The 20192-nt window shown below is 52.9% G+C and overlaps 1 protein-coding gene across 4 annotated transcripts in view; it reads left to right on the top strand.

Annotated features, from left to right (window-relative positions):
- Positions 1-20192, top strand: part of SGSM1 (small G protein signaling modulator 1) — a 27228-nt gene extending 7036 nt beyond the window's left edge. Inside the window, exons 4-26 of one of the 4 annotated variants that reach the window (XM_072351491.1) lie at positions 1842-2004; positions 2649-2801; positions 3288-3355; positions 3635-3780; positions 4044-4175; positions 4343-4467; positions 5735-5802; positions 6221-6384; positions 6703-6832; positions 7877-8056; positions 8832-8970; positions 9433-9497; positions 9814-9959; positions 10252-10380; positions 10515-10697; positions 11937-12008; positions 12259-12840; positions 13023-13147; positions 14229-14311; positions 14527-14636; positions 14902-14998; positions 15356-15523; positions 15643-20192. In XM_072351491.1, the coding sequence (XP_072207592.1) occupies positions 1842-2004; positions 2649-2801; positions 3288-3355; positions 3635-3780; positions 4044-4175; positions 4343-4467; positions 5735-5802; positions 6221-6384; positions 6703-6832; positions 7877-8056; positions 8832-8970; positions 9433-9497; positions 9814-9959; positions 10252-10380; positions 10515-10697; positions 11937-12008; positions 12259-12840; positions 13023-13147; positions 14229-14311; positions 14527-14636; positions 14902-14998; positions 15356-15523; positions 15643-15731 (3317 nt within the window). In that variant the 3' untranslated portion in view covers positions 15732-20192. The remainder of the gene's footprint in view (positions 1-1841; positions 2005-2648; positions 2802-3287; positions 3356-3634; positions 3781-4043; positions 4176-4342; positions 4468-5734; positions 5803-6220; positions 6385-6702; positions 6833-7876; positions 8057-8831; positions 8971-9432; positions 9498-9813; positions 9960-10251; positions 10381-10514; positions 10698-11936; positions 12009-12258; positions 12841-13022; positions 13148-14228; positions 14312-14526; positions 14637-14901; positions 14999-15355; positions 15524-15642) is intronic. The other 3 variants (XM_072351488.1, XM_072351489.1, XM_072351487.1) reach the window with 3 other exon arrangements.

Here is a 20192-nt window from a genome sequence, read left to right as displayed (position 1 = left end):
TCCTCCCAGCCCTCTGCGCAGCCAATGTACCGCGAAGCCCTTGTGATGGGAGCAGTGGGCTTGCAGCAAAGGGCAGCTGCCCTCACTGGAAGCAGACAAACACGAGCTGGCACCTGTCATGTTCATGCTGCCCTGGGAGCTGATGGGGGGCCGGCGGCAGGGCTGGGGGCTGCCCGTGCCATGGGGCACATTATGTACGTCAGTGCTGAGCTCACCTCTGTGCTCAGCCACCGAGTGGGTTGGAAGTGTGCTCAGGAGCTGTGAGAGCTCTGCAGTCTTTGGGCACAGACGGCCTGAGCATCCTTGCTGTGTGTTCTCTGCTGTAGGTTATGCCCATAGGGGTGGGCAGAGCGAATGTTTGCAGTGGTGGCAGAAGGAAATAATGAGCTGGGCTCCAAAAATCAGAAGGTTAGAAAAGAAAACGCCGTTGCTCTTGGGTTTAACGTGGACGAGTTGCACTTAGTTTGTGCACTCAAGCTTCTGAGCCTTGGGGAGAGCACAGGGAGAGTCTCCCCTGCATAGTCTGCACTCTCTCAGCAGGAGTAGTGTTTGCAGAGGTTCTGGGTATGGCACTGAGGATGGATGCTGACTGCTTCTGTGCTGCTGTAGTACTCCAGGTGCTCTGTGTGCTGCTCCCTAGCTGACAGCAGTGTGTGCTGCACTGGTGGTGATGCGAGCAAAGCAATCTGCTGGCTTTCCTGTGCAATCACAATCGCTTTAACTTGCTTGCTGGAAACTCAGAGCAGAACCGACTGTGCCAAGCAGGGGCAGCCCAGAGGTTAGGCTCAATGTTCACAGGGCTTTTCTGCTTGTGCTTCTGCTTCCAGCTGGCTCCCAACTCGCTTGGCAGAGCTGGGTGCCCACTGCACCACCCTGCACAAGGCTGGGACCTGCCTGAACTTCATGGAGATGCCCCCTGGGCACCGTACAGTGCCTGGGTGTGTGCTCAGGCAGGGAGGGCTGTTTGTGTCTGCCACTTGTGTTTCAGCCACGTAACGCAGTGTAAAAGATGGATGTGGGATGGAACCATTTGGGTGCTTGTCAAGAGGGAGGAGTCATCTTGCCGTTGGCAGTTGGCTCTGCAAACAGTGCTCTGGGACAGGTGGGAAGACATATCCGTGCTGTTTGCAGCGTGTCTAGGCTTCAGGAAGGCCTGTGCAGGGTTTTATTTAAACACAGGGCACCCATACAGCTGCTCCCAGAGGATGCTTTGGATAAGCAGGGCTTGGCTGGCCAAACCTGTTGCTTTCCTGTTGTCTCACAGCACCTTGGGGACCCAATACTCCGCAATGACCTCGGGCATGGTACCAAACAGGGCAGAGATGATGATGAGAGCATCTCTCAGCCCTGGGAGATGGTGTGTATGGACCTGCATGAAGTGGCTTTTTCAGTGTTGTTTGGCTGTAGGGAAAATGCCTTTCCAAGCAAGAGGGGGCTAACAGAGACCCTGGATCCACTGCAGCAGGCGCATGTTAACTTTCCTTTGCAGCAATTGCATCTTGGCATGGCTGCAGTTCATATTCACTTGCATCAAACTGCTCCTTTTGCCCAAATTAGCTGAACCAACCCCCGAAACTAAAATAATCTCTCTGTAGAGTCAGCAGAACTGATAGGCAGAAAGATGGATCACATGAACGGCGTGCTGCTTTGGGTAAATAACATCTGGGTACCTCAACCTTCCATCTGCTGAGACAGGACCAGAACGTGACATTGCTTTCCTCTTGGGAAACGTTTCTGCTGTGCAGTGAGGTCATGGATGCAGCAGGGGACAGGCAGCGGCGATGTGGGAGCAGCACAGCTGCGAGCTCTGCTGCTTCACTAACGAGTTTGCTCTGTTGCAGCTGCTGTGGAAGCGTGTGTCCTGTATGGGCTGAAGCGCAGGGCAGCAGGATTCCTGCGCAGCAACAAAATAGCAGCTCTGTTCATGAAGGTGGGCAAGAGCTTTCCTCTGGCAGAGGAGCTTTGCAAGAAGGTGCAAGACCTGGAGCAGCTCATCGAGAATGCGTAAGGCGCCAGCACGGCTGCTGTGCCACAGACCGCCTGCATGTTGGCACGGGGGTGCTTAGTTTGAGCATAGCTGTGGGTTGCAATGCCCACCTTGAGTCTCCATAGCAGAACTTGCTCTTGCAGTGGAGCAGAGTCCTTCCCTGGGCTTTTAATATCTTGAGTGAACCGGTTGGTTCTCTGGGTGATGGTGAGTTGTGGTTCTTCCTTCCACTGCCCTTCTACATACATTTGCTCCTGAACTGTCAGGGTTTATGGACCGGTGCATTAAGCCAACTGGAACCAAATCTGGTTTGCTTCACTGTACAGGGCTGCAACCTGCTGTAATTCAACCTCTGTTTAAGTGTGACTTACTCATCCTTGGACAGGACCCAGGGAGATGGATGGAGCAGCCACCTGGGGGCAGGGATCTTTCATCTGTCCTGAGATAAGCTGCTTTGCTTATGAACCGCTGTCCTCAGGCACCAGTGGGAAGCAGTGGGACTCTGCTGGGGCAAAGGCTTGTTCTAGGGCACCTTCAGAGCTGGGAACGGATTTAGGGAAGGCAGTTTTCAGATACAGCCATGGGCCTTCTGAGGTAGGGGGTGGGCCAGATGAGGTGAGCAGTGTCTGATGCTGTTGTCTTCTGCCTTCTGCTTCCACAGACGAACTCAAGTCCAGAACATCCCAGAGAACGTCCGCAAGATGCCAAAGCTGCCCAACCTGTCTCCTCAGGCCATCAAGCACCTCTGGATCCGCACAGCCCTCTTTGACAAGGTCTTGGATAAAATCGTGCATTACTTAGTAGAGAACAGCAGGTGAGTGCTGGCACCAGCCAATGTTTTACCCTTCCAGCTTGTTCCAGTGATGCTGGAGGTGCTGCTGGTTGAGATGCATCCTCATGGGCAGGAGATGTAACTCTGTTCCCAGCATAGAGACTCCAGCTGATATGCTGCTGCTGCCCAGCCCTGTGTGCTCCCTAAAAAGGACAGGCCACTCTTGCTCTGCTGATTGTTGTAGACCACATTGTCCTTGTGTTCTGGGAGCTGCGTACTGAGGTATCCTGTCCTAGTGGACAGCCCCAGGAAGGTTTTGTTAGTGCATTGTGCTTCAGGAGGGCATCTGTCCCCCGGGAACTTCTTAGCTGGTAGGAACAGCCTGTAACAGGCTCCTTGCCCTCTCACTGCAATGGGGGAGACACACAGAGGAGGGCACTGCAGTGCTTTCAAACCTCAATCTCTGTCGTTCAGCTCTTCCAGGGGGCTGGAATGCTACAGCATGCTGCTCTTTTTCATTTCTCCTAGTAAATACTATGAGAAAGAAGCTCTCCTGATGGATCCTGTGGATGGACCAATTCTTGCATCTTTGTTGGGTAACACTCTTCCCTTTCCCCTCTATTCAGTAACTTACTTCCCAAACCTGAGTTGTTGGTTCTATGATCCCAATTCATTGAATTTTTTGCTAAGAACTTCATAAAACTCGTTAGCTCTGGATGGGCAGAACCGCTTCTGAGTTCTTTGCTGAGCTTACATGGTGCAGCAATGTGTGCTGAGCCCCGTGCTTACACTGCTCTGGGATGCTGGGCTCTGGTGACCTTAAGCAGTGCAATAACACTGCTGACTTCTCCGTGTCTGTGTTTTCCTTTGTGCAGTGGGGCCCTGTGCGCTGGAGTACACGAAGATGAAGACAGCTGACCACTTCTGGACAGACCCTTCTGCTGATGAGTTGGTGCAGCGGCACCGCATCCACAGCTCACACTGCCGCCAGGACTCACCCACCAAGCGCCCGGCGCTCTGTGTGAGTGGACGTAGGGCAGCCCCACAGCTCCCTCTCTGATCACACAGGGTGAAAACGTGGAGATCATTCACATCTTCAAGCCAGGAGTTCAGTGAATGTGGGCTGTGGAGACTGCAGGCGTGCTGGAGCAATGTGGCATTGCATCGCTGGGTCTCTTTGGGGGCAGCGTGGATGAGCTATAAGAGAAGGCAGCTGAAGTCTGCTTGGTTTAGAAGAAGGAGGGGTCCACGCTGACCTCATGTTGGTTGGTGGATCTCTTGCAGATTCAGAAGAGGCATTCGAGTGGCAGCATGGACGACCGGCCGTCGCTGTCTGCCAGGGACTACGTGGAGTCACTGCACCAGAACTCCCGAGCCACTCTCCTCTATGGCAAAAACAACGTCCTGGTGCAGCCAGTGAGTACTGAGTGGAGCAAACACTGCTCTTCTTCTACACCAAGCTGCTCTGGGGACAGACCCAGCTGGGTTCTCAGCCCTGGAAGGCATGATGTGGTTCTGCTTGCTTCTGGTACCATCCAGGCTGCTTTCAACTCTCTCTTTCTCTCTGCATTTGCCTTCTCAAGCGAGATGACATGGAGGCCATCCCAGGCTATCTGTCCCTTCACCAGACTGCAGACATCATGGCACTGAAGTGGACTCCCAACCAGCTGATGAATGGCTCTGTGGGGGATCTGGACTATGAGAAGAGGTGACTTGACTTCTCATTGTGCTTACATGGGACAGAAGGGCCAAAGGTTCCTAAGGGGATGGTGGTGGTGGGAGATGCTGTGGGTGTAGCCCATCTCTGCTGGAAGTGTTGAGCAAGGTAACTGGAGGGGGTTCTAAAAGGTGCCCAGCGTTGTGTGATTTATTGCTCCCTTTTGTTGCTGGTTAAAGCGAGAAGCTCCTTAAATGAGGAAGGGTATCTGCAGACATGATCAGTTCCTGGGTAATAACGCCTCGGTAACAGAGTGGGTTCCATTTTGTAGTGCTGTCTCAGCTGATCCTCTGTGCAGGTGTTCCAAATCCCCCTGATTTAACAGAGCCCTTGGGGTTCATTCCTCCAGCTGAGGTCTGCTCAGGAGACATTTGCTGAGCACTGTATTGCCATGCCCTTTGCCTGAGGTTGCATTATGGGCTGCTGGCATTTCTCCTGATAGCTGCAGTCTTTTAACTTAACTGCTGAGTCACGTCAGGTCCCAGTTTGCCTGTAGGGGAGAAAAGAGGCATAGCAAATCCTTCAGGAAAGCTGCAGCATTTCGAACATCCTTCCTTTGGCCCGGGGTAAAGATCTGCAGCTGACAGCTTTGTTTATTCTCAATTCTAGCATTCTGGGGTTTGTTTACCTGTGTTCTTTTCATCTCCTCTTTCTTCTTGGCACCTGGGCCATTCTCTTATACCTGGCACTCTCCCTTTAAAATGCTCTTTTCATCTCAATGCTACTTTTCTGAGTTCTCCACTTGGGCATCAGCCTAAGCTCTAAAACTTCCCAGTGTCCAGACGTGACCAAGGAGGAGAGGAGTCGGATGGCAAAGTAAGTACGGACCTACAAGAAGTGGCTCTTACACACCTTCCATGTGTTTTATGAGCCGTATTATAACACCTTCACTTGAGGCACTTATTCTGGTATAGTGACAGAGGAACCAAATCCATTTTCAGCTTTGAAGCAGCACAGATTGCTGGGGTTTATTTCCACTCCTTTGGGTATAGGAGCTGGGCAGAGCTGTGGCCCAGGCTTGAGCTGCACTGTTCTGGGCTGGACTTGCCCTCACTGAGAAGAAAGGACAGTAACTGGTTCTGGAGGGGAGCTGCCTCTTACTCTATGGCCTGGTGGCACTCAGTGCTGCTGGGACTCATTCTTTCTATAGCTTCCCCCCTGTGTCAGGATAGCTGGAGGCAGGATTTGGAGCTGCAGTGAAGAGAAGCAGAACCTGATGCATGCCTGAGCTAAAGCTTGCTCTCTTTCTCTGTTCCAGTGTGTACTGGGACTATGCCATGACTATTCGCCTGGAGGAGATCGTCTATTTGCACTGCCACCAGCAAGGTAGGGCCAGAGCAGGGGCTGCTGGGGGCTGTTATCACTCTGGCCTCATTGGGATGCCCCTATATGGGGATGGGATGTTTTGCTTCAGCTCCAGGACAGATGTCAGAAGCTCTGGGTGGTCACTGCTCTGTAACTGCTTCTAGGAAATCCTTTAAATCAGCTCCTGGCTGATGTGATGCTTGGCTGGAAAGGTCTTTATTGTAGAGCAGTGCTCTGTAGTTTTGAGGGTTTGATCTCCCAGGCAGCCTTTCTCCAGGGCCTCAGGCTTAAGAAAGAATCCAAACGAGGATGAAGAATCTTTGCTTTGCATGTTCGAAAGCCAGTTCCCTGAGCTTTCATGCCTGCCTTCTGCACTTTTGGCTGGTCGTGTTTCCCTCATTCATGTGTGTCTTCTCTCTGCTGTCACTGTTGCTAATAGTAGACAGCGGTGGAACGGTTGTCTTGGTGAGCCAGGATGGGATCCAGAGGCCTCCACTGCGGTTCCCCAGAGGAGGGCACTTGCTGCAGTTCCTGTCCTGCCTGGAGAATGGCCTCTTGCCCCATGGGCAGCTGGACCCTCCCCTCTGGTCCCAGCGGGGAAAGGTAGGCACACAGAGCTGGGCTTCTTCCTCAGCCCACGCGTGGGGGTTTCCTTTTGATGTGATGCTTTGGGATGTCTCAGAGCAGCTCTGCTACCCGGTGTGACTGCAGGCTGCGTTTTAAACAGCACCCCGTGCACCCTCCTTGATCAAACCAGGAAAAGTGGGATGTGATGGTCTGGTTCTTATAGACCTTGCCGTGCAGTGCATAAGCTGTGAGCATAGATGGGGTTACGCGTCCTCTGCATCATCCAAAGACTGCTCCAGCAGCGAGGCACCCTTGCACAGTGGGGCTTTGTGAAGAGCAGGTTTTGTTCTGCAGGGGAAGGTGTTTCCCAGGCTGAGGAAGCGAAGTCCCCAAGGCTCCTCCGAGTCTGCGTCTGACAAGGAAGATGACGAAGCCACAGATTATGTTTTCAGAATAATCTACCCGGGGACACAGTCTGAGTTTGGTGAGTGCATCGAAAGGGAACGTTCTGGGTGGGTTATTACCTGCTGTATGAGTGAGCAGGTGCTGGTGGGCACACAGTGCACATGGTACCAGGGAGCGGTACCAGAGGAACAGGCTTTGCTTGTAGCATTTAATTACATGTCGTGTGTGTTTTATACCTTCCACTTGCTATGGAAAGCTTAGTTTCTGCAGTCCTGCACGTTATTTCAGCAGCAGGCTTCCCTTTGGTCGCGTTTTCTTCTTCCTTCCAGGAAATGGGTGTTTGAATGGGGTCATTTTTCACCATGACACGACCACAGGGCTGATTCTCCTCTTGCTCCCACCAGGCCAGCTTAGCAAGTGCTGTGTTACATCCGGCTGCATTCCTTCCATGCTGCTGCTGCAGCACACAGGGCAGAGGCTGCAGATCTCTGTGTACTGCCAGGCTTAGGCCCACGTGCCTTCACCCCCCAAACATCCCCAGCAGGGAGGGGATGCTGCTGGAGTCACCAGACCAGAAACATCTCTCGATGTCCAGCTGTGAAGGATCAGAACAGTGTGCTTGGCTGAAGTGCTGCTCATTTGCCTTCGTTGTTTCGGAGGCAGGATGCTTCGTGGGTCTCTGGAAGCATCGTAGATGGCTTTGTGAAGGGGAGAGAGAAAAATGTAACAGGAAGCTATGAAATCTGCTCAAAATCTTGCTCCATACTTTTGAGGCTAGGAGGGGGCAATCGCATCTCCTATAGCAGCCCTGCAGATGATGAGTTTCCTCCGCCTTTAGCTGACTAACACAACCCAGTGAGTCAGATAGAAATCAGATTGAGGTTAAAATAGCTGATAGGAGACGTTCCTTTCTGGAGCTTCCTTTTGATCTGCCCCTTAAAATTCTGTGCTGGGGGCCAAATTCCCTGTTCAATGAGTTGTTGCCATCACCTCAGTCGGCGTCATCAGCCTGTGTGCTTCCTACAGACTGTCCCAGAGGGAATTGGAACTGCATCAGTTCTTTCTCCTCTACAAATCCCTTCCTGCATTCATTTGTGCCCCTGTCCTGTCTCTGTGTCTCTAGTTACCATTAACGGTCATTTCCATCCGTTCCTTGCGTCTGTGATCTCCATCACTGCTGGGAGAGGGAAGGTGGTGAGGATTCCAGCTGCAAGCAAGGTGGTGGTGATCCACAAATGGTCTCCAGTTCTCTCCACTGTGTCCCGACCCCCCCTGGCAGCTCTGGGGGCCACTCAGTATCAGTGTAATGCAGCTGTCCTCGTGTCTGGTGCGACTGCTTGCTGTGTTGTCACTTGGCAATTCCTGCAGAGGTGTCCTGTGTTACTGACCCATCAGCTCCTGTGTGATGGAAAGGGGAAAAGCTTTAATAGGAATATTTCAGCATTTTGCTTAGCTGGGACCAAAGGGTTGGAGGGGGGGGAGGGGGGTGATCCAGAACTGCTCTCCTTTTGCAGAATTGAGGCCATTGCAATAGCACTTCTGAGTTCGAGCAGGAATTGAGCAAATGACAACAAGAGCTGCTGAGTGCTCCTGCTGTGTCCTCTCATCAAAATCTCTATCTCCTGCCTTGTGATTTTGGATGTTCCTGTCTTTCCCTGGAGCTCGGATGGGGTTCTGGTGTTGTAGAGATGAAGGTTTTTCCCTTCCAGTGATCCACTCCTCCTGGGGCTGTGGTAGTTTTCAATCATGTTTTTCTCTCATCCTTTGACAGCCTGTTGTCCCTGCTCTCTCTATGATGAGGTTTGCTTCCACCCTCAGTCGGCGCTGGGTGGTTTAAGATGAGCTTGCTGAAGGCACCGCGTTAATTAGCAGATGGTTCTATTGCTCTCTCTCTCATCAGTGCTCTTTGTTTCCTTCCCTTTCTCCTGAGCCTCACCACTGCTGTGATCACCTGCTGCAGGCTCTGCCTGTTTGCTGGAGTCTCCTTGGGATGCAAATTGGGTGCTGCAGCTGCTGATTCTCTGTCAGCCCGACCTCAGGGCAGTGCAGGTGTCTGACTCCTCTTTCTGCCCTCGCAGTGCCCCAGGACCTGATGGACACCCAGGGCCCTGGCCTCCCTCCCATATGGCAGCCCAGCACCCGCAAGTCCTCCTGCTCCTCTTGCTCACAGAGCGGCTCCTCTGATGGTGCGCCGGCCAATGGCTGCAGCCATGAGAGGTAGGAGGGCTGTGCTGCTCACTTTGGGAAATAGGAGGCAGCTTTTCCACATAAGGGGTGGTGATGCACTGGAACAGGTTGCCCAAGGAGGCTGTGGATGCCCCATCCCTGCAGGCATTCAAGGCCAGGCTGGATGTGGCTCTGGGCAGCCTGGGCTGGTGGTTGGTGACCCTGCACATAGTGGGGGGGTTGGGACCAGATGATCATTGTGGTCCTTTTCAACCCAGGCCATTCTATGATGCTTATGGATACAGCAGGGCTTACAGCTGAGATTCAGTGGATGGCCAAACAAGAGCAGCTGTGCTGTAGGTGCTGTTCCAGCTGCTCTCTGGCTGTGCCCTGGATGCAAGTACTGCTCCCATGCTGAGCAGATGAGGTGCACCAGTGAAGGCAAAGCTGGAACGGTCAGATCCAAGCAGGAGGGTGAGGGCACGGGAACATCCGATGTGTTTTTGTTGGCAGAGCTCCTCTGAAGCTCCTGTGTGACAATATGAAGTACCAGATCCTCTCCCGGGCTTTCTATGGATGTGAGTATTTGTTTCATCATACCTTGAGATGTATGTTGGGCAATGGATAAGGCTCTGGGCTCATGGCAGCGGGATGGTGGGGACCAGGATCAGCCATGTTCATGTGCTCAGGATTGGGAGAAAACAGCTGAATTCTGGTCTGAGGATCAGTCTGCAGCCCAGCAAGCATCAGGGCTGGTGGGACAGGACGATGAGATGCCAGCTTGTCCCAGCAGGCTTGAAAGGATCTCCTCCAAGGATTGATCAGAGCTGTCCCCAACGCTTCGCCCTTCATCCTTAGTTCCCCAGGCTGAGTGTTTGCTTCTGCCTGTTGCAGGGCTGGCCTACTGCAGGCACCTCTCCACGGTGCGAACCCACCTCTCTGCACTGGTTAACCACAACATCGTGTCTCCTGACGTGCCCTGCAGTGCCAGCTCAGGACTGACTGTGGACATATGGCAGAAATACCTGGAGGACAGCACGGTAGGGCCAGTGCTGTCAGGACACACTCCTGGGGCACAGTGGCACGGTGGTGCCCTTGGGAAGCTTTGCTGGGCTACTTTGTGGTTGTGGTGAGCCAGTAGTTCCCCAAATACCCATCTCCCAGGGCTTCTGGCTGTGCTTAAACCCGGGATCTGAGAGAACTTTTGCAGAGGATGAGTGTGTGGTGGTCGGCATCTTGGCAGTGCTCTGGGTGCTGGAGGTGGCCAGGTTGGGGTCAGTGCTTACATCCAGTCTTGCCTGGGTCTGTGCTGACACGGAGCTCTTCATACAGAGTTATGAGGACCAGGAGCTGCTGCGGCTGATCTACTACGGTGGGATCCAGCACGAGATCAGGAAGGCTGTCTGGCCCTTCCTCTTGGGCCATTATCAGTTTGGGATGACAGAAGCAGAAAGGAAGGAGGTTGGTATGAGCGTGATGCCAGCTCTGCAGCCTGGTGCATTGCATTGGTGTGCCTCTGGTGATTCCCAGCTCGAAACATGCACATGCATGCTAGAGCCCACACCATTCAGAGATCCTCTGTCCCAATGCTGCAGGCTGATGACCAGATCCGCACCTGCTACGAGCACACCATGGCAGAGTGGTTGGGCTGTGAGGCCATCGTCCGGCAGAGGGAGAAGGAGTCTCACGCAGCAGCTCTGGCCAAGTGCTCTTCTGGGGCCAGCCTGGATTCCCACATCCAGAGGATGATGCACAGGGACTCGACGATCAGCAATGAGGTGAGAATGCAGAGGTTCAGGTGTGCTGTCAGCACACAGCAGGGGGGGACCAAGATAAACCTTGCTTGTCTGTTAGAGGAGCTGACTTGGCTTTGGTGCTCACAGCAGCACTGAGTGCAGGAGCTACTGCCCTGTTTGGGACCTCTGGGCATTGGGAGCCTACAGCCAGTGGGTCCCAGCAGAGGGCAGCATGTAGAGCATCCCTTGGTGTCTGTGGGGTTTATGTGCAGCAGGAGGAGGGTAGGGAGGGCTCTGTGACGCAGAGCAGCAATGGGCTGTGGGTCTGCTGTGTGAATCGTTCCCATCCCTGCAGCATCTCTGCTGTGGTTCTTGCTTTGTGGAACGTGTGCTGGGAGGGGAGCTGGCTGTTAATACATGCCGAGTGTCACCCTTTTCCCATCTGAACTTGAAATTTCCTGTTATAAAAACGCTCCCATGGTAATGGAGGAAAGCTGTCGCCCTTCCTCTCTCTGCCGGAGCCCTGCCCAGCAAAACACCCACGGTGTTGGGGTGGGAACAGCTCCTGCTGCTGCTCTGCAAGCTGTGTGTTTTCTTACAACCCCATTGTTTTGATGTGATGTCATTGCCATGCTCCGTACACCCAGATCTGCATGCAGCAGCTGTGGGCTCCAGCCATCAAATGGAGGCACAGAGGGAACCTGTGGGGCAAAGCCCTGAGCTGCTCAGTGCAGAGCCCAGTGTGTCCTTCTGTGCTTCAGCTGGGAGCCATACAGTGATGCTAATGGTTTCTGGAGGTGCTGCCTTGATGGAGCCTGGCTTTATGGCATCAATACTTGTCTTTTTTTAAAGGAGAAGGAAACATTAACATGCTTCGAGGGTTTGTTTTATAGCCCGTGACTTCATCGTTTATGTAAACTGAGACGGGGTGAGTCGCTTTGCTGCCAAATTAGGACAGAGATTAGTAGCAATTTGTGCTTAGAGGAGACAGTGTGACCTCTGTGAAGACCCAAAGAAAGCAGTTCGGTTCAGACCCAAAACACAGCACTGGAACTGCTGCATTGACCTGAGACTTTAGTTTGTGTCATCCCAGTGGAAGGCTGAAGCCAGGTGTGACAGATCAGCAGAGCTGACATAGTTCAAATAGGGGAATTTATTGCGTGCGTTTTTACCTCCCTGTTTGCTTGCAGAAGTGCCCACCTTTGGCAGCGTGGTGCAGACGGTCCCTCCTCCCAGACCTGCTGCCCTTTGCCATTTCAATGCTTTCTCTCCCTCTTGCAGTCCTCGCAGAGCTGCAGCTCTGGCAGACAGAATCACGTCCGGCTGCAGAGCGACTCCAGCTCCAGCACGCAGGTGAGCAGCAGGTCTCATGCAAGGAGGGCCTTTGGCTGCTCCGTGTGTTAGTGATGTGTGTGAGCACTTGGTTTAAATGACATTTGGCCTCATAGATTGCACTGAGTAAAGTGTAATCCTTGGGAGCGGGGTGCTGGGGCCCGGGTTGTGCAAAGGCAAGCATTGACCTGCCAAGGGCAAACAGGGAGCCCCAGAGTGGGGGCATCTCCAGGGTTGTCCCATCCCTACACCCAGGAATTCCTCCATGCAGGTGTTTGAGTCGGTTGATGAGGTGGAGCAGACGGAAGCAGACACTCAGCTCGAAGATGGCAAACAAAGCAAGATCCCCAATGGGACCGTCCCCAATGGCACGTGTTCCCCTGATTCGGGCCATCCTTCTTCCCAGAACTTCTCCATCACTTCGGGCTTCTCGGAGCGCAGCTTCAGCAATGAGGACAGTGCCCTGGAAACCACCAAGTCCTCAGCCAGCTCACAGGGAAGGGCGGGAGGCTCAGAGCCAGCCCCGCAGGACCTGGATGGAGCCCTGCAAGAGGAAAAGCTGCAGGGTCAGGACAGCCTGGAGGGTGAATTTCCCACTGGAGGAGGTATGGACTTCATTGCTGTGGCCGAGAGCTCGGCAGCGGTCCTGCATAGTTGTGATGCTGTGGCCCTGACAGTGGTGGAGAGCTGGGCAGACAGCGAAGCTGAAAAGCAAAGCTTGGTGGAGAGTGAGGATAACCTCTCAGAGGAGCCAGAGATGGAGAGCTTGTACCCACAGCTGGACTCGCTGGCTGTGGCTGATCTGGCCACCAGCGAAGCATCTCCCGTCTCCTCAACAGGTGTCACCTACTCTGTAAGTATTGGTCGCTGCTGGCTTTCCTTGTGAGCCTTGCACTATTTACCTGCCATTGCCCCGTGCTGATGCAGCAGCTGTGTGTCCAGCTTCTGCCCCAGTCTGCCGCGTTTCTCCTTTGCCTTTATGCTTTCTGTTGTTTCTTTGTTGAAAACCAATCCATTTTGGTCCTGTTTTGGTAGCCGGAGCTGCTGGATATGTACACAGTGAACCTGCACCGCATCGAGAAGGACGTGCAACGGTGTGACCGCAACTACTGGTATTTCACCCCCACCAACCTGGAGAAGCTCCGTAACATCATGTGCAGGTGAGAGCTGGGTTGGGGGGTCTGGGCCAGGCCTTGCAAGGTGCTGGGCAGGCTGTGAGCACAACCTGGGCCAAACTAAGGGCTCCCTGGGGCTGCCCGTGTGTGTGAATGCAACACAGCCTGCCTGCTTTGGGGGGGTGAACATGGAAAATGAAGCGTGAGGATCAGCCCACGGAGCTCTGGTGCTAATGAGGAGTACCTGAAACAACGCAGTGATTAGTGCCTACACAAGGAGACAGGAGTATACATGGGTGTGTTTCTGATTCTCTTTGCTTATCCCTGTGACTAAGAGGTTGCTGTGTGACATTCACCGGCTCAGAGCAGCTCCAGCTCAGCTGCTGTGGCTGCTGCAGGGGCAGTAGAGGCTAAAACATCATTACTCATACAGCAAATATGAGGAGAAGCTGCCGTTTCTCTGGAGCTGTCGCTTTATCTGGCAGGCAGAGCCGGAGATCGGTGCTGAGATGAGACCTGTGATGTAGCAGGATTTGGAAGACAGGGGGGGGGGCAGGGTGGAAAGGGTTGTTTCTCTGTGCCAGCAGTGGATCGGAATCCTTTCTGAACACATTTTGTCTCGCTACCAAATATGGGAAGATATCTCTGCAGGCCTGATCGCTTCCTGGGATGCTGGGCCCAGGGAAGCCAAGCAGGCGGTGTCCCCTTGGCGTTCCCCCAGCCAAGGGGATGAATCAAAGAGCAGGGGTGAGAACAGGAGATAAGTGCACAAACTCTGCCCTTTGCCCAGGCACCGCGCCTTGCTGCGCTTTCTGCTTTCACTTTTCCCTGCTCCCATCTCCGTGCAGCAGCCTTTGCACAGTGTTGATCTAGGGCTGGGACAGTGCGTGGCTTCCCTGAAAGTCACCACGGGAACTTAATCATTTACAGGCCAGCTGCAGGAGAGCAGAGCGTGAGTGGAATGGAACAAACATGTCTGATATGCCCCAGCTGCCCTCGCCCATGGGCTGGTGGCAGCTTGCAGAGCATGCCAGCATGTGAAGAACGAAGGCAGGGCACATGCCAGCAGGCAATGGCATTGGTGCGTGGCATAGGCACTGATGCTGCCTTTCCTTCACTCTCCCAGCTACATCTGGCAGCACATTGAGATTGGCTACGTGCAGGGGATGTGTGACCTGCTGGCCCCTCTCCTGGTCATCCTGGATGACGGTGAGTGGAGGGCTCTGCCCCCTCCCCAGCACTGTGGTGAGGCTGTGCAGAGGGTCTGCTGGGTTATCCCACCTGAGGTGGGGAGCCCCGAGGGGTTCCCTGCTGTGCCTTCCTGGCTGTGTGTGTGTGTGGAGCAGGAGCGATGCTCCTTTCCCTGCATGGGGCAGCTGTGGTGACACGTAGTGGAACAGCAGCCATCTCTCCTCCCTGTGCAGAGGCCTTGGCTTTCAGCTGTTTCACTGAGCTCATGAAAAGGATGAATCAGAATTTCCCCCACGGCGGAGCCATGGACACTCACTTTGCCAACATGAGATCCCTGATCCAGGTAGGGTGGTCCTGGCGTGGGCTCGGCTGCCTCTTGAGTCACTGAGGGAGAGTTGCTCTTGGGATGGAGGCTGAGATGGGGCTGCTGTGGGAAGCAGGAGAAGAGCAGGGGGCTGTAAGGAGAGCCTGGGAATAACCTGTGCCAGGGCTGCAAAGGATGGGGAAGGTGTGAGACAAAGATATGGGAGGAGGGCAATGGGAGCAGGGAGAGGAGCGCTGGTGTCTCCGGTACGTACTGATGGCTTTCCTTTGGCCTTTCTTGGTAGATTCTGGACTCTGAGCTCTTTGAGCTGATGCACCAGAACGGTGATTACACCCATTTCTACTTCTGCTACCGATGGTTTCTCCTGGACTTCAAGAGAGGTTTGTGCAGGGAGAGGGGACAGCTGGGACCAGTGAATGGGGGTTGAGAGCAGGGCTTACCATGTGTTCCTGTTTTGCTTCTCCCTACTAAGGATTATGGCTGACTTTTTCTGTCTAGATCAGAACCTGTTGCTCTGGAGCTGCTGGCAAGACTCCACCAGGTTTATGTCCTGCAGTCTGTACCACCTGCTGCAGGCCAGAATGTGTGTCTGTGCAGATGACTGGCTTGTTCTTAGGAACAGGTTGTTGGGAGAAGAAACCACCAGCACATTCTGCCCCAGTGAATGCTGCTGTGAGTCAGGCTGATGGAAGCCTGTGGCTGATAATGTGACTGCTGGGCTTTCCCTCTCCTAACAGAGCTGGTGTATGACGATGTGTTCGCCGTCTGGGAGACCATCTGGGCAGCTGCACACGTTTCCTCTGCACACTATGTGCTCTTCATAGCCCTGGCATTGGTGGAAATGTACCGGGATATCATTTTGGAGAACAACATGGATTTTACAGACATCATCAAGTTTTTCAACGGTACGGTTTGTGTTCTGTTGGGCTTGGCTGAGGGGTAGAAGAGGACCTGGAGGAGCTCTTGAAATCTCTGGGCATCTCAGGTGTAGCCTCTATGTGAGTTCCTTGTGTCTGTGTTCCAGAAATGGCCGAGCGGCACAACACCAAGCAGATCTTGAAGCTGGCTCGAGACCTTGTGTACAAAGTGCAGACTCTGATTGAGAACAAGTGAAGGAGCTGGGGAAGACGAGGCATCCGGACAGAGAGCTGGGGCTCCCCTCCAATGCTTCCTCTCCCTTTTTCTCACCATACCACACCTGTGGATGTGAGGTATTTGGACACACGCTGCAGTCTGAACTGGCAGTACCCATAGCTCTGCGAGTGCTGTGCTCAGTGTTAGGTCCGGGGGCTCCGGCTCAGATCTGCACAGTGTTCTCTAATGACTTAACCAAAGATCTGTACAATTGTGTTGCATTGCAAAAGACTTGCTTTGGAGGTAGAGCAGCCGCTTCCTAACCCTGCTGCAGTGAAGGTGCAGCACGTGGTTACCACCCCAACTGCAGAAGCAGTTGCCAGCATCCCAGGTCAGCGCTGGGGGGGGGGGGGGTCTGGGAGAGCAGGGCTGCCAAACCCAAACAGGGATGCTGCCAGCCCTCAGTTTCTTACTAACATCTGAGGTTCTGCCAGTAGCAGAGAGGGACTTGGGTCACAGAGATTCCTCTTCTTTCGATCTCGTCTCTTGACGCACAGCATCCCCTTTAGTATTATTAGGGCTCCGTTCTCTCCACTTGGATTTTTACATGGTTTGTTACTACGGTATCTGAGCACACAAGAGTTTTGCCTGCAGATGGGCTTTTGGAAGAGCTCCAAATTCAGCATTGGGTTTCTCTTTCAAAATTCAGCCTCTGAACACCAAGATCTGTTCCTGGCCTTGTCTGGCAGCTCCAGACACCAGGTTTTCGTACCTGCCTTATTCTAGCTGCTTGTGTTAGGGGTCTGCTCTCCTGCTCATCCTTCTGCAGCCCAATTTAAGGGGAGGGCTCCTTGGAAGGCAAATGGGAGCTCCTGACCTCGTGGCTGTCCTGACGTTCCCTTATGAAGGTGCCTGTCTCTTCCTCTGTTAGCTGAAAGAGTGGCTGCTTACAGCTGAACAGTGCAAACGGTCCTTCTGGTGCCTGCAGGGTTCTATGTGCTTATGGGGCTGCTCAGAAAGCCCCCTGAGTCTGTTGGTCTCCAGTTAGGTCGTGGTGGGCTGCTTTTCACCCAGTGTCTCCGAGTGGTCTTTGCTTTTGGCAGATGCACTGCAGTGGCTCTCCAGCATCTCAGCCCTGGAGCGCGCTGCGTGAAGTGCCTCTGCAGCACTGCCAGCGTGGGGCTGAGCGTCTGTGTGGTGCAATGGCCGTGGTGTGGGTTTGGATTCATTTCTCAACTCAGGTTTAAAAAACTAAAGGAGAAAAGGAGGGGTGTTGGTGATGGGCAGGTCTGGCTCAGCCAGGGGGAGCTTTGCCATGGCCACAGAGAGCTGCTAGGAATGCAGGGAGGTGCTGGGTTGGAGCTCCTCTGTAAGGGAGTTTCTCTCGAGTTTTGCTGCAGAAATATGTGTTCCCCTCCATGTGATGTGTGCGTGCTGCCCTCCGCCCCTCTGTGCAATGGGGCCCTTCTGCTGCTGCTTCCCTTCTTCTGTGGAATGTCTGTCCGTGCCGACTGTGCTCCGTAATGACTTATGGCATGTGGTAGATGTTGCTTGCAGAAGAAGGACAGGCAGGCAGCTGCAGGAGAGAAAACTTGTTTCAAGGAAGTTCTGCAGCAAAGGAGTTTGCGGCGTGATCCGATCGGCCACTGCTGTCCTGCAGTGCTGGGATGCAGAGGTTGCAGGGAGCACAGCAGTGTGCACCAAAATCTGCAGGAGGAGGAGAGCGGCTGCAGGTTTCCATGCCAATCTCTCACCTTTGCATAGAGCAGAGCGGGATGCTTGTGCCCCCTCCCAGACTGTTCCTCTTCAATCTGGGTCTTGGGATAGATCAGCATCTACCTGCATGGCCACTTCCAAAGGGGAAGGGGATTGCTCTACCCCATCCCTTCCAAAGGACAGGAGCCAGTATGTAACTAAACACAGTCCTGACAAGCAGCATCGCTGACACTTTATCCTTCATGCTTCTGGTTTTCCTATTCTTGGTTTTCAAACAGAAAGCAGCCAAGAAATTCCGCACAATGTTTGCTGTCTGTGTGAACGGGGTGTCTTTGATAGCAATGTTTGGGGTTGGTTTTCTTTTTTTAAGTCACTTTTTTGGGGAAGAAAAGTATTTATTTGATTGCACATTCCCGTGTGTCTGTGTGCACTGAAGTGTGTGAGTGTGCGTTGTGATGCAAACGGAGATGTATCTTTTCAATGTTGCCGACATATCTTGTAAATGTTTACCAGAGAATAGTGTCTATATAGAACATATATACATATATATATATATATGGTATGGAGAGAAAATATATGAACTAAGTGGGTTATTTTTTGAGAAGGGAGGAGAAACGTGTCAATTGTAAGAACTGTGTGGTCTCCTTGCAGCTGTCCCATGCTGCACCCCCATCCCTGTGCTGGTGTGTGCAGAGGCGCTGCTGTCCTCTTGGCTTCAGTTTAGCTCTGATTTTCAGGCTGTGGATAAGAAGGAACAAGGGAGTGTGGGGGAGAAGCTCTGGTTCAGCCCACGTGGGTAAGGCTGCACAGGGCCATGCCTGCCCTGGGTTAACGTGAGTATATAATGCAGACCTGGGCTCTGCTGTGAGTTGCAGAGCAGCTGGATAGTGCAAAGAATACAACCAGCCAGGTTCTGTGTCAGTTGCTACTGAAGTCACTCTCCGTTGCAGTCAAGTGGGGAGCAGCCTGCTGCAGGGATGCCTGCCCTTATACAGTCATCCTGTCCAGCTCCTCGGGAGAGGAATGCTCCATCCCAGCAGCACCCTGAGCTGCAGTTCGCCCCATGCGATGGCTGCAAAGCTGAAGGCTGGCCTTGTGATGCAGGTTGCATTGCCTGCTGCTGGAGCTCAGCTCCTAGGTGATCCCAGTGCATTTAAGTGCAGCATTTGGATCCTGGCCTGCTTTCCTGCACCTGAGTGTTTCCGCTGCCAAATAACTCTTAGTACCCATCTCTTTCAGTGTTGCTGATGTGAGTGTTAACGTGAGTTGTCTTTTTGTTCTTAAGTGAGTGATTTTTAGAGGAGTTTTGCTGCGTTGGGTGTCTGAATCGCTTTGCTTCTGACATTTTTCATGAAGACTGAGAGAGATTTTTGCCTGGGAGCATCCTTGGTGCCTGAACACTCCCACCCACAGCCCTCACTGTACCCAGAGTGTGAGGATCAGCAGTGCTTTCTCCATCCCTAAATCCCATGCAGGTGACCAAGAGCAAGGTCACAGGATGGTGTATGTGCTGTAAGTCCAACCAGAACCTGATTTTCAGAAGCCTGTTATAAAGATGTTCAGATATCCTCCAGCCGATGAAATGCCACTTAGTGCCACGTGCTGCTTTGGGCACTCGGGTATCCTTGCTCAAGGTCACTTGCTGTTTGCACACACCGCCAATGGACATACCTGACATGGTCCACCATTTCACTCACCACGTTTGTGTTTATGGCACCGTGGGCCAAAGCTGAGATTGTTTGGGAGCTGCAGCTTCCCACAGCCTGGGGCTCTTGGGTTTGTTCTAACCCGTGTCTGAACCTTGAACTTCCTGGAGAATGCACGCTGTTGGAATGGCCGTCTCGTTCTTTCGGTGTGCTCTAATCTGAGATGAACGATAAGCATATTAAAGTCCAGTTCAACCCTTTAATTACTTCCTTTTAAAAACTGATTTTGCACAATGGGGGACAGACAGAGCTGTGCTGAGAGGAGCTGGAGGCACAGAGCCCCTGCATGGGGACGGTACGGTGTGTAGGGATGGGAAAGTGCTCCCATGAAGGAGCAAACCCAGCTGGGTGACACCTCAGGCCCACAGTTGTCACCTCCCTCATGCTGGGACCCCCTGAGGTGTGAATGTCTGAATGGAAGCTGTGTGCCAGCGTCAGACTTTGTGTTGCCCTGCACTGATTGCTGCTTTTCCACTTTGGATGCCATTATTGGTCTCTGGGAGTTGCTCTATCTGAGGTTAACAAGCACTATAGCTTTTAATATATTTGTAGAAGTGCTGCTAATGTTCTTAAGCTGATTTAAACTCCACACTGTGGTAGAATATCTGTTTTATATTATTTTATTCATGCTTTTTTTTGGGGGGGGGTAATGTAAACTGTTCCTTATTGTTGTTCAGAAAGGAAAAAAAATTAAAGCTCTATTCTCTATGGTTGATGTATTTTCCAATTGCTGAACCCGGGCTGTACTTTGTGCTTGTGAACCCATCCCCCATGTGAAGGTGTGTGTGTTGGGGGTGGCTGGGTGGGCAGCACAGCAGCGGTGGTGCCTTCCTGCTGCAGGTAAGGGGGTAGTGCAGGTGTTGAGTGCCCCCCCAGCACCCCCATTGCATTGTGCATGAATGCAGAGTGGCAAACTAGGTTTCTATCAGCCTGAATTGCACGTCTCAAGCAGAGCCAGCCAAGCCTAAACACACTTCTAAGTGTGGGATAGAGGAAGAAGGGCAAGATCAGGTGCTCGCTCCAGATTCCTGCTTTTACATACTTATGAGAAGAGGCTTAATTAAATAAAACCTGGTAT

This window comes from Excalfactoria chinensis, chromosome 16 (genome assembly GCF_039878825.1).
Source record: "Excalfactoria chinensis isolate bCotChi1 chromosome 16, bCotChi1.hap2, whole genome shotgun sequence".
Taxonomy (NCBI): Eukaryota; Metazoa; Chordata; class Aves; order Galliformes; family Phasianidae; genus Excalfactoria; species Excalfactoria chinensis.
This window is presented reverse-complemented; position numbering and strand designations above follow the sequence as displayed.